Raw genomic sequence first — 16,297 nt, forward strand, 5'->3', positions numbered from 1 at the left:
GAAGCTGCTACGGTGAGTGCGGATGGGGATGCAGCGTCTGCACGGAGGGAGCAGCTGCCGTCGGCAAGCGGGGCGGGGCCTGTCCCGGCGTCACAGTGTTTCCCACCGGAGCAGCGCTGGCTGTACGGTCCCAGCAGCGCCCTTTCCGCGCTCCCAGCGGGGGGCCGTCCACGGGGGTCTAAGCCGTTGCCAGCAGCCCCGGGAGGCGCTGTTTCCGTCACCCCCACCCCACCGCCAGCCTGAGGGTCCACAGGGACCGCCAGGTTCCCTGCCAAAGTGTCTTCACTCTGCCAGGCATTTCAAACAGAGGAGATTTCACGTGGGGACCTGATTACAGCTGCCCCCCAACCCACCGCCAGCCGGGGCAGGTGGAGTGGAACAGGGTGATGACCAGTTTGGGCTACAGAGGCAGGAAGCCAGGTGACGAGGACGGGAATGCCAGAGACCACATGGAGGCCGGTGTCTCGGGGTCCAGCGCCGTGGCTGGCACACGTCTCCCGCGGCAGCACAGAGCATGGGAGGGCGGGCCTGCACCCACAGAGCGGAGGGTGAGCCATGGGCACCTGAAGGTGCTGGCAGCTCACCTCAGATCGCGGCACTGCCGCCAGGCGGCTGGTGTGGCACGTCCCTCTTCGCTGCCAAAGCCCCAGTGTTGTTTGCGTGGCCCGTCCTCCCATCGTGGTGAAGATGGACTCCACCCCCACTGCCCTGGCTAGTGCTGGATTTGGAGCGGCACGTGGCCTGGAGCTCCACCATCTACCCGTGTGGACAAAGCGGGCCTTTTCTCATGTCTAGTACGGTGTCACCAGTCCCGGCGGGTGGGTGCCCTAAGTTAGGAGCAGTAAGGCACTGCCGACCCCACGTGTGCGTTCTCATTTACTGTGTTTGTTTAGTGCATATGTGTTCTTTGATCTTAATTTGTACCCGAACCTGGACTTATAGTCTGAGAACCTTCACACTGCACAAGTGCAGGGCTGGGAAAATCGGGCTCTGCGTGGCTCACCCGCAAGGTCAGACTGATCCCAGCCCTGAGCTGCGGCCGCAGTGGGATGATGTTTCGTCAGCACTAAACAGCCTGACCGCGAACGTAGCCTCTTCTGCGTTTTGAACCCGAGTTCAACCTGGGATATTGACAGGGGGCCGGGATGGTGGGAGTGGAAACCACGCAGCCCCCGAGGGAGCAGAATGAGCAAATGAGGAACAACATACAGGAGTAAGAAAGTTCTCACTAATAAACACACCTGTCCCACGCGGGGGAGCCTGACCCCTGACCCTGGGGCATGAGGAGGAGCCGGGGTGAGTGAGCCAGAGGAAGATGGGCCGTGGTTAGGGTAAGCGGGCTGCTGCGGAGGACGGCTGGGCCTCCCAAATAGGCTACCGTCCTAGCAGCATTCAGTTCTCGAAGGTGCTTTTAAACACAGAAATCATGATTCTGAAGAAGGGAAGAGGAAGGATGTTTATGGTCAGTGGCCCAGAACAGGGAAATTTCCTCTTGATATCTTCTACCTGAGTGATCCTGGTATGAGCAGCCCTTCAGTTTCTATTCTTGATGTCACTTACGCTGGATGACAGATCCTGGAACTACTATTGTTGGATGGACTGGAGGTTTATGGCTCAGTCCAGAATAATTCAAGGAGGAGAGTGGTGTTTTTCCTTAGTGCGGATGAATGTTGCGTTTCTTTTTTTATAAATTTATTTATTTTTTGGCTGCGTTGGGTCTTCATTGCTGTGCTCGGGCTTTTTCTAGTTGCGTCGAGCAGGGGCGTGGTGCGTGGGCTTCTCATGGCGGTGGCTTCTCTTGTTGCAGAGCACAGGCTCTAGGCACGCAGGCTTCAGTAGTTGTGGCTCGTGGGCTCTAGAGCGCAGGCTCAGTAGTTGCGGCGCACGGGCTTAGTTGCTCCACGGCATGTGGGATCTTCCCGGCCCAGGGCTCGAACCCATGTCCCCTGCATTGGCAGGTGGATTCTCAACCACTGCGCCACCAGGGAAGCCCCGAATGTTGCATTTCTGAAAGCAGATAGATGGGGCAGGAAAAGTACTGGATGTCAAAAAATATGGGTGTGAATTATGGCTCTGAAATTACCATGAGATCCTGGAAATATCAGTCTACCTTTACTTCCTCGTTTTAAAAAGTAATGGTAAAAATTTACAGTATCCTCCTTCTGGTTTTGTTTTGATTCATAGCAGTTACGGGCAAACAAAATATTACACCTTATACTCATTTGTTACTATCTGTTTCTAAAGTGTAAGGTCCATGGAAACATTTGTATGCTCACACTCACTAAGTAAGAAAATTAAGAGAATGTAACAGCCTCTGAACAAAGAGCTCATGCTGGTTTAGGAGACGGAGCACATAGAACCAAAACAGCAAAAACCTGAGGACATTGAGTAGGGCTTGCAGTGCTTCCCTGGAGTCCCTGGTAGCCGGTCTGTGGAAGCTGCTTCTCACCTGTGGTCTGGGCTTCGGGTGGGGTTCATGTGAAGAATGTAACTTGGTCCTGGAGCAATAAGGCAGACAACTCAGTTTGCCATGAAACACCTGTACTCTTGCTCAACAGATCACTGGGGTCTACTAGAAGTAAAACGTGTGTGAAAAGAGCTCTTCCCCCTGCACATTAGCCTGGGGTCAAGAGGGTTCAGGTTAAGAAATGTGCTTACTTTCAGAGCTCCCTGGGGAAGGGAATGTGGAGAATGGCACTTGTTTCCTGGGCTGGGGACGCCCATGGTGAATCATTTTGTTTGCTTTTTATTAACATAATAACAGTTTATGCCATTCCTTGGAAACGTTGTTCAGTAATGCAAAGTTCTCAATCCCTGAAAGTTATCTTTTTGTGAAGATAAAGAAGAAAACAAAATAAGTGCGGAAACATAAGAGGGAAAAAGAATTTGTATATTGACTTGGGATGAGTTTGGGATAAGAAATACTTAGGAGACTGATGTCACAGGCAGACAGGAGGAACAGGTGTAGCTGGAATAAAAAGTGAACCACAGAACAGTATTTCTGCCCATCAGGAAATACTTTTTGCAGGCTACCTGATATTAGGGTCTCAGTACCAGCATTATCCAGGTATCTTTGTGACCTGCAACAAGACCCCGCTCCCTGTCTCTGGCTACTTTGTGTAAAACTGTGAGATACTATATAACCTCACTGATTCGTGGACAGGGTCTCCTTATCACCTGAAAGGCTGGCCCTCCTGAGATGTCACAGGCTCTGGGGCTGGCAATGTGCATTACTACGAGGTCAAGTGACCTGCGCTCCCTGGCTGGTCAGCCAGGTATCTGCCCCTGCATCTCCGACTCCATTGCAGGAGCTAACTCAGAGCATATATCCAGCTTCAGTACCTCCCTGCCTCAGCTCCACCTCACAGGCTGCGGGGGTGACTGTCCCAGTGCTCGCGTCCCCCCAACTCTAAATGGAAAAGGGCTGCCTGCAGATCAGCGTCAGTGAGGGGATTCAGCGAGGTGGTGCAGCTGGTAAAGCTGAGGTAGCTGCGCCTCTTTCTTCCAAGAGTTATTGGAAGTTATCTGCTGCCGTCACGTTGACATGTGTAATTCACTGAATGAGTAGATCTTGATGTATTATACAGGTAGTAATATCAGTGATGAGAAAGTGTTAACGGAGGTTTTGCAAACCAGGGTATATTTTGAAAAAGCTGTATAGTAAGTATTCAGAAAAGCTTTTTCAAAAGAACTTCAAAAGAAGGTTCTGGACCGACGACACATCTATCTCCTATCAAATACGAGTATAATTTGGTTATCTGAAATGCCCTACTACCTGCTTGAGTTTGAGCCCATTTTCCCATCTGTAAAATGGGGCTACTACTACTTGCCTGTGGAGGAAGTGTGAGGATTATGTGAAAAAAAAACAATAAGGCACACAAGAGGCACTTGGTAAATATTAGGTGTTTCATCCTGAGGCTGAGTTTATCTCTGCTGATCGTTAACAGACATTCTCTCCAGTATTTAGAACACAGCTGAAAGCAGCAAAGAAAAAGTTTTATTCTTTGATATAAAAGAAAACTTTAATGTGTATACAACATAGTTTTTTTTGTCCTTTTTTTTTTAAAAAAAGAAAATTGCAGAAATATAGACCTGGGTAGAAAAATACACTCAAGCAGCTGCTCAAGACAATTCATAACTTCTAAAATTATGAACAATAGCACACAAATCTCAGCCTTTTTTTCCTTTAAAAAAAAGTATTCACATTTACTTAAAAAACACACCTAGTTATTTGACAAGATATTCAATAACCAGCAATAACTTAATAAAAGAACATTTCCTTTGTGATAGTAAGTTAGTTAGCATAAGAGTTTTGCTTCTACAATGTGTCATAGTAAAAAAAAAAAAAAAAAAACACTTCTGACTCCTGGGGCCCAAAAATGCTCGTACAGTTCATTGGAGCCCATAAATTTGGGAGTCCTAGACCTCAAAGGGGAGCATCTTTGGTCTTCCCTGTACTTAGGACCAAAACAGACAGTGATCCTGGCATACAAATAACAAAAACAAAGGTGCAGGAGACCACAACTACTCAATAAAAGCTATTTATGCCCAATAAATAGTTTCCGAAAGAAAAATAATTTGCTTTTCACTTAATGAATTCAGGAGAAATGAATTCAAGAGAAATGAACACATTGAGATACACTGTTTTCCACCTGTTATCAACCTGCCACCCATAAAGTCAGTTCTGCCACTACCAGCAGGGGGTGCCTGACCACAGGAGAAGCAGCCACATAGTTTCCCAAAAGGCAACCTACAAAAATACGTTTACCTGTATTTACATGAAAACTTTTTTGGGTGAAAGTTTAGTTTCCAAAGTACAAGTGTAACATTTTCTCCTCGACACTGGATTCAAGTAGAAAATATAGGTCATATAAAGTTTGATTGGCTGAAACATGAATAAACCTTTAAAATCACTAAATACGTGAATATTGCTAGAATACCAAACGAAGTGACAATGAATTTAACCTGCGTTAAAAATCTTTACATTCCATGTGACTTGTTATTTAAAATCAAAGATAACAGAACCCATACATCCAAATGACTGACCTTTCGAAGGCCTGTGTGAAGTGTTGGAAACACTTCAAAAACTGCCCTCAGAGTCACAATCCACAGGAAAAGGCTGGTTTTTACCTCAGAGTAAATGCTGGCTTTTGATCACAGATGGTACTGGTGTGCTGTGCCTTCCACTCTCTTCCCCAAATTAAATTCACCTCAGAGGCTAAACAGGCCACCTCTGACGGCCTCACAAAACTGCCTGTCAGGGAGGGTCCACCGCTGCGGCCCCCACGACCACTTCATGCTGTGTGAGACGGGACTGCAGACAGTGCAGCGTTCTGAAATTCATCCTCTACCGCCATGCTTACTACTCCAGGTGTGGGTGCATTCGCTCTTGAAAACCTGCCTCCACCTTCCTGCCACGTCCCATCAGCAGAATCAGTGCAAGTCGGCAGGAAGCACGGTGAAAACATGAATTCGAGTATTTTAAAAAAGTAATTTTAAAGCTTCATTTAAAAAAGTATATTTTTAAAATTTAAAAATGAAGTATTTTCTGCACTTTGTCAGATCCTTTCTACCACTTGACAAAGGTGCTAGACCCTTACCCAGCCTCGTACAGACGGTGCATGTGTATGTATTTTACGTTCTGTGGAGAAATTCTACAAAAATACACTATTCTTTTCTCTCCATAAGTTGGAATAAAGAGTAGGGTTGTGGGAGAAAAGGGAGGGATAAGTAAAAACAACAAAAAGGAGGCGTGCAGTATACAATTTTTTCTTATTTTAAGACTGGAATAAAACTTTAAGAAGTATTTCCCCTCGGGAAACTGACCTGTCTGACGCTTGGCCCTACAGGGTGACTGCCGGCCCGTGCTCCTCCACCCCTCCGGGGGGCAGGGCCAGGCTGTGGCGGGGGTCGGACCGGAGGGAGCTGAGCAGCCTCTGGACACTGCCCTCCCGCCCAGGGCTGTGCAGGCCAGGTGCCAGGCCAGCGCCGTTGACCCGAGTGAGGCTGCCTGGTGGCAGCCTGGGTACCAGCCGGGGCTCCAGGACGCCCTCGAGGACCACGTCGGCCTCCTCGTCGCTCTCCATCTCGTCAGGGGGCAAGTTCTGCAGGACGTGGGCTGCAGGTAGGCTGTGGCGGCTGGCCGTGCTGTCCGAGGAGCGGCCGGAGCTGCCCAACGCACGGCTGCCACGCACCACGTTGTTCCTCTGGTTGGCCGGCTTGACCGTGACGATGAGGTTGTGGCTGTTGGCGATCATCATGTCCGTGACCTGGTCCAGTGTCTTCCCGGCCACCTCAATCCCGTTCACCTCCAAGACCTCATCGTCCACGGCCAGCAGCCCAGTGCTCTCGGCCAGGCCGCCAGGCACCATACGGGAGATGAAGATGCCGGGCACCTTCTCCAGCCCCTGCGGGGCCACGCGCACACTCGTGCCGTCGCGGATGTAGAAGCCCAGCGGCTTCTGGCAGCCGTGCCGGTACAGCCTCACACGGCGGTGTGTCTCGGGGAGGATGTCCACGTCGATGATGGAGGACACGGGGCGGAAGTCGTGGGGCAGGCCGATGTGCAGGTGTGCGCGCCGGCGAGGGCCGTCCTCCCGCAGGGCCAGGGGGCGCCGCCGCCTGGACAGCGAGCCCACCCCGAAGCTGCAGTGCTCGGCCTCTTCTGGAAGAGCACAGAGGAGTCAGTCAGAGGAGAGACCCCGCGGGCAACGGAGAAGCACAAGTCAAACAGCATCGAACACCCGGAGCCTGAGGCTGGCTGTCCAGGTAAGGCCTGGCCTTCTGCAGCTCACCTTCCCACTGCTTCTCTGACTTGTGATGTGACCCCAGGGAAGTCTGAGGCAATGGGCAAATCAAACCATATAAAGAACTGACTGAAAGGCAAGGCTCCCACATATGCCCAGGAGCTGAATGATCGGTTCATTTTGTCACACTTCAGTTTTGGGGAAAGTCTCAACCTCCTGGATGATATGCAAACACAATGCAGTAACTTTATGGGTTGTTTTGCTGAGCCCACAGCAATCCTGGCCTCAGGTGAGCTGGCCCAACAATATTCAAATATTCAATATTCAAACAGTATTCAAATATTCAGGTAAATGTTTGATGCCAAGTTCAAGCACAATCACCTCCTTAACATTAGCTCTCCAGGCAACCAACAGAATGGCTGAAAGGTTAAGAGAATTAACAATAGATGAAAGGTTTAAAAGTGCCTGACTGGATTCTGCAATGACAGTGGAGCGGGAAGCACCAGGAACGTCTCCCAACCTGGACAACAGCTGCAGGGGCAGAATCTGTCTGATGTAACTCATTTGGAACTTGAGAGTCTGTTGAAGGCTCAACTTCCAGGGGAAGAATTGGATGGTAACTGCAGTCAATTTTGCTCAGTTTCAACTCTTAGCACAGCAGCAGCTACCTAGCTGACCTCTCAGCACCCTGGGAGGCAGCTGTGCACTGTTCCTGGAGAGTGTGTGGGCAAAAAGGACCCTGCTCTCCAAGCATCAGGCATCCGTGCTCTGATTACGGACTGCTCCTTCTGATCACAAAGGTGTTGACAGAGGTAGGTGGCTATTGCACCTCCCTGCATTGTTGCAAGCCCCTCCCCTTCTACCTGAAGGAACGTCCAGGAGAGTTAAAGGACTGGCACCCTTTCTCTCCTTTCATTTTTCACCTTTTTTCATTTTGGGAGCCAGACCTTAAAGTCTAGGACATTAAAAACAACTGCATATATGGGGAAAGTTAGAAGTGACTGTGCATGCTCAAGGAAAGACTCAGGACCTTAGAAGACCTTAAGTTCACACCTTAATGTTGATACTCAGTAAAGAGCCTCCAACAATTAAAAAAAAAACACCCCCAAAACAGTAACAAAACCCCAGCAAACCCTGGGGAAGGGGTTGAATCTGATTTCCAGAGCTACCATGTTATTAGATTAATCTCCAGTGTTCAACAACAACAACAAAAGTCACAAGACAAAGAAACGAGAGTGAGCCCCAAAGGAAAACAGTAATAGAAACTGTCCCTGAAACAACCTGATGGCAGATTTACTAGACAATGACTTTAAAACAATGGCCTAAGACATGATAAAAAAAAAGAGATGTGGGTAAAGTCAAGAAAACAATGTGTGAACAAAATGGAAATATCAACAGAGAGACAGCAAACCTAAAAGGAAACTAAATAGAAATTTTGGAGATGAAAAGTACAATGGAAATTATTGAACAGGGGACTCAAAGGCAGATTTGATCAGGCAGAAGAAAGAATCAGTGAATCTGAAGATAGGACAATAGAAATGATCATATCTGAGGAACAACAACAAAAAATGGTTAAAGAAAAGAGAACAGAGAGTAAACAATCACTGGGAAACCATTAATCAAACTGATATATGCCTTGTGAGAGTCTGAGAAGGAGAAGAGAAAGGGGTGGAGGGAATATTGGAAGAAATAATGGTTGAAAACTCCCAGACTTGATTAAGTGTGCAAATGTAAACATCCAAGCTCAACAATCTCTAAGTAAGATGAAGTCAAAGAGACACAAGATTACAAAATAGTCAAACTTAATAAAGACACAGTATAGGGGGCAGAGTCAAGATGGTGGCATGAGAAGACACCAAGTTAGCATCTCCCCACAACTAGGGCTCCTGCCTGCCACTGATGGGGGACCCTGATGCCCAAGGAGACGGGAGGAACCCTCAAGTGAACCGGTAGGATGTGGGGGGGCTGAGAGGGGAGGAGAAGTGGAGGCCAGACAGGATGGGGCCCCTGAGGCTGGGGAGATCAGGAGAGGCAGGGGGAGGGTCCCTGTGGGAGAAGCAGGAGAGGAGCAGAGGGAGATCGCCCGCCCATTTGGGCCAGGGAGACTGCTGAGCTCCCAGGCTGGTCCCTGCCCTCCAGGGCAACCCCCCCACTGGCTGCATTGGTCCTGGAGGCATAGGAAGGAGGCTGAGAGGAGAACAGGAGAGGCAGGTGGGAGGGGCCCTGTGGGAGGAGCAGGAGAGGAGAGAAGGGTGTTTGCCCCACCCACTCAAGCCTGGGAAGCTTGCTGTGCTTCAAGGTGAAGTCCCCCGCCCTCTGAGACCAGGAGTGGGGGGCACGCCTTGGCCCCTTCTGTTCCGTTGAGCCTAAGCCCCACCCCGCACAGCCCCCAGGGCCTTTTCCAGCCCTGTGGGTCCTAAGCATAGGCCCCGCCCACCACCCAAACCTCACTCTTGCTTAGGCCCCGCCCTCCACAGCCGAGGCCTTTCTCCCCCTGTTTTCCTCCTCTTTTTTACTGTTGTGGTACTGTTGGACCTTCTGGTTGCTGATCCATCTATATTTTTACTCATATTATTTCTAACATATCTGTTAGTTTCCTAGTCTAATTTTATTTTGGGCTTTGTTATTGTACTTTTTTTTTTTTTTTTTGCAACCCCACACGGCTTGCAGGCTCTTGGTTCTTGAGCTGGGGGTCAGGCCGAAGCTCCTGCAGTGGGAGCCCCGAGTCTGAACCACTGGACTAACAGAGAACCTCAGACCCCAGGGAATATTCATCGGAGTGAGGTCTCCCAGAGTTCCTCATCTCAGCACCAAGAACCAGCTCTACTCAATAGACTACAAACTCCATTGTTGGAAGCCTCAGGCCAAACAACCAGTAAGAAAGGAACACAATCTCACTCATAAACCAACAACAACAACGAAAAACATGAGACAGCAAAAAACTATTTCCAGATGAAGGAGCAAAGTAAAAACCTACAAGACCAAAGAAATGGAGAGGACGTAGGCCATCTACCTGAGAAAGAAGTCAGAGCAATGATAAGAAAGATGATCCAGAATCTCGGAAACAGAATGGAGGCACAGACTGAGAAAATACAAGAAACGTTTAACAAAGATCTAGAAGACCTAAAGAGCAAACAAACAGAGATGAACAACCCAATAACTGAAACGAAAAATACATAGAAGGAATCAATAACAGAATAACTGAGGCAGAAGAACGAATAAGTGAGCCGAAGACAAAATGGTGGAAACAACTGCCGAGGAGCAGAATAAAGTAAAAAGAATGAAAAGAATTGAAGACAGTCTCAGAGTCCTCTGGGACAACACTAAACGCACCAACATTCGAATTACAGGGGCCCCAGAAGAAGAAGAGAAAAAGAGAGGGTCTGAGAAAATATCTGAAGAGATTAGAGTGGAAAACTTCCCTAACATGGGAAAGGAAATAGTCACCCAAGTCCAGGAAGCGCAGCGAGTCCCATACAGGATAAACCCTAGGAAAAACACACCAAGATGCATACTAATCAAACTAACAAAAATTAAATTCAAAGAAAAAATATTAAAAGCAGCAAGGGAAAAACCAAAAATAACGTACAAAAGAAACCCCATAAGGTTATCAGCTGACTTTTCAGCAGAAACTCTGCAGGTCAGAAGGCAGTGGCAGGATATACTTAAAGTGAGGAAGGAGTAAAACCTACAACCAAGATTACCCAGCGAGGATCTCATTCAGATTCGATGGAGAAGTCAAAAGCTTTTCAAACAAGCAAAAGCGGGGCTTCCCTGGTGGCACAGTGGTTGAGACTCCGCCTGCCGATGCAGGGGACGTGGGTTCGTGACCCGGTCCGGGAAGATCCCACATGCCACGGAGCGGCTGGGCCCATGAGCCATGGCCGCTGAGCCTGCGCGTCCGGAGCCTGTGCTCCGCAACGGGAGAGACCACAACAGTGAGAGGCCCGCGTAATGCAAAAAAAACCAAACCAAACAAACAAACCCCCCAAAAAACAAACAAGCAAAAGCGAAGAGGATTCAGCACCACCAAACCAGCTTTACAACAAATGCTAAAGAAACTTCTCTAGGTGGGAAACACAAGAAAAGAAAAATACCCACAAAAACAAACCCAAAACAATTAAAAGAATGGTAATAGGAACATACATATCGATAATAACCTTGAATCTAAATGGATTAAATGCCCCAACCAAAAGACACAGACTGGCTGAATGGATACAAAAACAAGACCCATATATATGCTGTATACAAGACACCCATTTCAGACCTAGGGACATATACAGACTGAAAGTGAAGGGATGGAAAAAAGATATTCCATACAAATGGAAATCAAAAGAAAGCTGAGTAGTGATACTTGTATCAGATAAAATAGACTTTAAAATAAAACTGTTATAAGAGATAAGGAGGGCTGCTACATAATGATCAAAGGATCAATCCAAGAAGATATAACAATTATAAATGTTTATGCATCCAACATAGGAACACCTCAATACATAAGGCAAATGCTAACAACCATGAAAGGAGAAATCGACAGTAACACAATAATAGTAGGGAACTTTAACACCCCACTTACACCGATGGACAGATCATCCAAAATGAAATAAATAAGGAAACACAAGCTTTAAATGACACAATAGATGAGATGGACTTAACTGATTATTTATAGAACATTCCACCCAAAAGTGGCAGAATACACTTTCTTCTCAAGTGCACACGGAACATTCTCCAGGATAGATCCCATCTTGGGTCACAAATCAAGCCTCGGAAAATTTAAGAAAATTGAAATCATACCAAACATCTTTTCTGACCACAACGCTATGAGATTGAAAATCACTTACAGGAAAAAAAACTAAAAAACCCACAAATACATGGAGGCTAATCAGTGAGCTACTAAATAATGAAGAGATGATTGAAGAAATCAAAGAAGAAATTAAAAAATACATAGAAACAAATGACAATGAAAACATGACCCAAAACCTATGGGACGCAGCAAAAGCAGTTCTAAGAGGGAAGTTAACAGCAATTCAGTGTCACCTCAACAAACAAGAAAAATCTCAAATAAACAATCTAACCCTACACTTAGAACAACTAGAGAAAGAAGAACAAAGAAAACCCAAAATCAATAGAAGCAAAGTAATCATAAAGATCAGAGCAGAAATAAATGAAATAGAAATGAAGAAAACAATAACAAAGATCAATAAAACTAAAAGCTGGTTCTTTGAGAAGATGAACAAAATTGATAAACCCTTAGCCAGACTCATCAAGGAAAAAGGGAGAGGATGCAAATCAATAAAATTAGAAATGAAAAAGGAGAAATCACAACTGACACTGCAGAAATACAAAGGGTAATAAGAGACTACTACAAACAACTATATGCCAATAAAAAGGACAACCTGGAAGAAATGGACAAATTCTTGGAAAGGTACAATATTCCAAGATTGAACAAGGAAGAATTAGAAAATATAAACAGACCTATCACAAGTAATGAAATTGAAACTGTAATTAAAAATCTTCCAACAAACAAAAGTCCAGGACCAGACAGCTTCACGGGTGAATTCTCTTAAATATTTGGAGAAGAGCTAACACCAATCCTTCTCAAACTCTTCCAAAAAATTGCAGAGGGAGAAACACTCCCAAATTCGTTCTGCGAAACCACCATCACCCTGATACCAAAACCAGAAAAGATGTCACAAAAAAATTATAGACCAATATCACTGATGAACGTAGATGCAAAAATCCTCAACCAAATACTAGCAAATAGAATCCAACAGCATATTAAAAGGATCGTACACCACGATCAAGTGGGATTTATCCCAGGGATGCAAGGATTCTTCAGTATATGCAAGTCCATCAATGTGATACACCATATGATCATCGCAATAGATGCAGAAAAAGCTTTCAACAAAATTCAACACCGATTTATGATTAAAAACTCCCCAGAAAACGGGCATAGAGGGAACCTACCTCAACATAATAAAGGCCATATATGACAAACCCACTGCAAGCATCACACTCAATGGTGAAAAACTGAAAGCATTTCCACTAAGATCAGGAATACACTCTCGCCACTCTTATTCCACGGCAATCAGAGAAGAAAAAGAAAAGGAATACAAATTGGAAAAGAAGGTAAAACTGTCATTGTTTGCAGATGCCATGATACTATACATAGAAAATCCTAAAGATGCCACCAGAAAACTACTAGAACTAATCAATCAATGAATTTGGTAAGGTTGCAGGATACAAAATTAACGCACAGAAATCTCTGGCATACCTATACACCAACAACAAAAATCAGAGAAATTAAGGAAACAATCCCATCTACTATTGCAACAAAAAGAATAAAATACTTAGGAATAAACCTGCCTAAGGAGGTAGAAGACTTGTACTCAGAAGACTATAAAACACTGATGAAAGAAATCAAAGATGACATAAACAGATGGAGAGATATACCATGTTCTTGGATTGGAAGAATCAATATTGTGAAAATGACTACTATCCATAGCAATCTACAGATTCAATGCAATCCCTATCAAATTACCAATGGCATTCTTCACAGAATAAAAAATTTTGCAATTCGTATGGAAACACAAAAGACCCTGAATAGCCAACGCAATCTTGAGAAGGAAAAATGGAGCTGGAGCAATCAGGCTCCCCGACTTCAAACTATACCACAAAGCTACAGTAATGAAGACAGTATGGTACTGGCACAAAAACAAGAATATAGATCAATGGTACAGGATAGAAAGCCCAGAGATAAACCCACGCACATATGGTCGCCTTATTTTTTTTTTTTTTTTTTTTTTTTTTGCTGTCCGCGGGCCTCTCGCTGCTGTGGCCTCTCCCGTTGCGGAGCACAGGCTCCGGACGCACAGGCTCAGCGGCCATGGCTCACGGGCCCAGCCACTCCACGGCATATGGGATCCTCCCAGACCGGGGCACGAACCCGTATCCCCTGCATCGGCAGGCGGACTCTCAACCACTGCGCCACCAGGGAGGCCCTGGTCACCTTATTTTTGATAAAGGAGGCAAGAATATACAATGGAGAAAAGACTGCCTCTTCAATAAGTGGTGCTGGAAAAACTGGACAGCTACATGTAAAAGAATGAAATTAGAACACTCCCTAACACCATACACAAAAATAAACTCAAAATGGATTAAAGACCTAAATGTAAGACCTGACACTACAAAACTGTTAGAGGAGAACATAGGAAAAACACTCTTTGACATAAACCACAGCAAGATCTTTTTTGACCCACCTCCTAGAGTAACGGAAATAAAAACAAAAATAAACAAATGGGACATAATGAAACTTAAAAGCTTTTGCACAGCAAGGGAAACCTTAAACAAGACAAAAAGACAACCCTCAGAATGGGAGAAAATATTTGCCAACGAAGCAACTGACAAAGGATTAATCTCTAAAATATACAAGCAGCTCCTGCAGCTCAATATCAAAGAAACAAACAACCCAATCCAAAAATGGGCAGAAGACCTAAATAAACATTTCTCCAAGGAAGATATACAGACTGCCAACAAACACATGAAAGGGTGCTCAACATCACTAATCATTAGAGAAATGCAAATCAAAACTACAATGAAGTATCACCTCACACCGGTCAGAATGGCCATCATCAAAAAGTCTTCAAACAACAAATGCTGGAGAGGGTGTGGAGAAAAGGGAACCCTCCTGCACTGTTGGTGGGAATTGTAAATTGATACAACCACTATGGAGAACAGCATGGAGGTTCCTTAGAAAACTAAGAACAGAACTACCATATGACCCAGCAATCCCACTACTGAGCATATACCCTGAGAAAACCATAATTCAAAAGGGTCATGTACCACAATGTTCATTGCAGCTCTATTTACAATAGCCAGGACATGAAACCAACCTAAGTGTCCATCATCAGATGAATGGATGAAGAAGATGTGGCACATATATACAATGGAATATTACTCAGCCATAAAAGAAATGAAATTGAGTTATTTGTAGTGAGGTGGGTGGACCTAGAGTCTGTCATACAGAGTGAAGTAAGTCAGAAAGAGAAAAACAAATACCATATGGTAATGCATATATATGGAATCTAAAAAAAAAGAAAAAAATGGTACTGATGAACCTAGCTGCAGGGCAGGAATAAGGATGTAGAAGTAGAGAATGGACTTGAGGACACGGGGAGGGGGAAGGGTAAGCTGGGACGAAGTTAGAGAGTGGCATGGACATAAAAACATACCAAATGTAAAACAGCTAGCTAGTAGGAAACAGCTGCATAGCACAGGGAGATCAGCTTGGTGCTTTGTGACCACCTAGAGGGGTGGGATAGGGAGGGTGGGAGGGAGGCTCCAGAGGGAGGGGATATGGGGACATGTGTATGCATATGGCTGATTTGCTTTGGTGTACAACAGAAAGTAACACAGCATTGTGATGCAATTATACTCCAATAAAGATGTATCAAAAAAAAAAAAAAACTAGACTCAATATAATCTTACATGCTCCAGGACACAGGGCAGGAGCAGTAATTTGAAAGGAGGCTGGGTCACACCCACCTGCTGATCTCAGAGCGCCCCCTGGAATGGCAGCAGGCACCTGCAGCTCACCCTGGGGACACAGACGCTGGTGGCAGCTACCTTGGGGAACTCATCCTACCACATGGACACCCGTGCTGGAAACTGCTGTTTTTGAATTCTCCGTATAGCTTATCAGCTTTAGGACCCAGCCCTGCCCTGCCCAGCATCCTGTAGGCACCAGTACTGGGAGGCCTCAGGATAGTGACTAGCCAGGCAGGGACACAGCCCCACCCCCACCAGCAGGCAGGCTGCCTTAAGACCTCCCGAACCCCCAGCCACTCCTGCAGACAGCCCCGTCCACCAGAGGGCCTAGGCCCTGGCACCACACCCTGGAACTAGATCCAAGACCCCCACAGCCCTGCCAGAGGGGGTCTTGGATCTAGCCAGAGACTAGAGACTAGATCCACAGCTGGAGACTGCAGGACCCAGCTCTGCCTACCAGTGGGGTAAGTACCAGCTCCAGAACTCCCTGGGCCCCGGCTCCGACCAGCAGCAGGCAGACACCAGCCCCAGTACCATTGCAGCCAGAGACTCCAGGACCAAGCTTCACCCACCAGTGGGAGGTCGCTGGCCCTAGGATCACTGCAGCTTGCCTTTTCAGGTGTCAGGCGACGTGTCAGCAGGCTGGCAACAGTATCAGGATACCCCAGGATTCAGCCCCACCCACCAGTGGGATGACACCAGCTGTAGGACCCCAAGGACCCTTCAGCCAGAGGTTTCGGGACCTGGCTCCACCAAGCAGTGAGCTGGAACTAGCCCATGGACCCCCCAGTCCCCAGAATCACCCACCAGAAAGCCAACACCAGTTCTGAGATACCTTAGAACCCTCAGCTAGCTGCCCAGGGATACAGTGGGCCAGTACCAGCCTTGGGATACTGTAGAACCCACAGCCAGCCATGTCAGGAACAGGACCCACCCACCAACAGGCCAACACTAGATCCAGGAGCCCTGGTCCTGCAGCCATCTGTGTGAGAACCAGGCTCTGCCCA

General features: G+C 46.5%; 1 protein-coding gene across 4 annotated transcripts in view; it reads right to left on the reverse strand.

Moving 5' to 3' along the window:
• Positions 1-3,526: 3,526 nt before the first annotated feature.
• PARD6G (par-6 family cell polarity regulator gamma) overlaps positions 3,527-16,297 on the reverse strand; it is a 108,184-nt gene continuing 95,413 nt past the window's right edge. For all 4 annotated transcript variants that reach the window (XM_082640069.1, XM_082640068.1, XM_082640070.1 and 1 more), the window contains one exon: positions 3,527-6,664. In XM_082640069.1, coding sequence (XP_082496195.1) covers positions 5,844-6,664 — 821 coding nt within the window. In that variant the 3' untranslated portion in view covers positions 3,527-5,843. The remainder of the gene's footprint in view (positions 6,665-16,297) is intronic.

Source organism: Mesoplodon mirus (assembly GCF_964341445.2).
Source record: "Mesoplodon mirus genome assembly, chromosome: 13".
In the NCBI taxonomy this organism is placed as follows: domain Eukaryota; kingdom Metazoa; phylum Chordata; class Mammalia; order Artiodactyla; family Ziphiidae; genus Mesoplodon; species Mesoplodon mirus.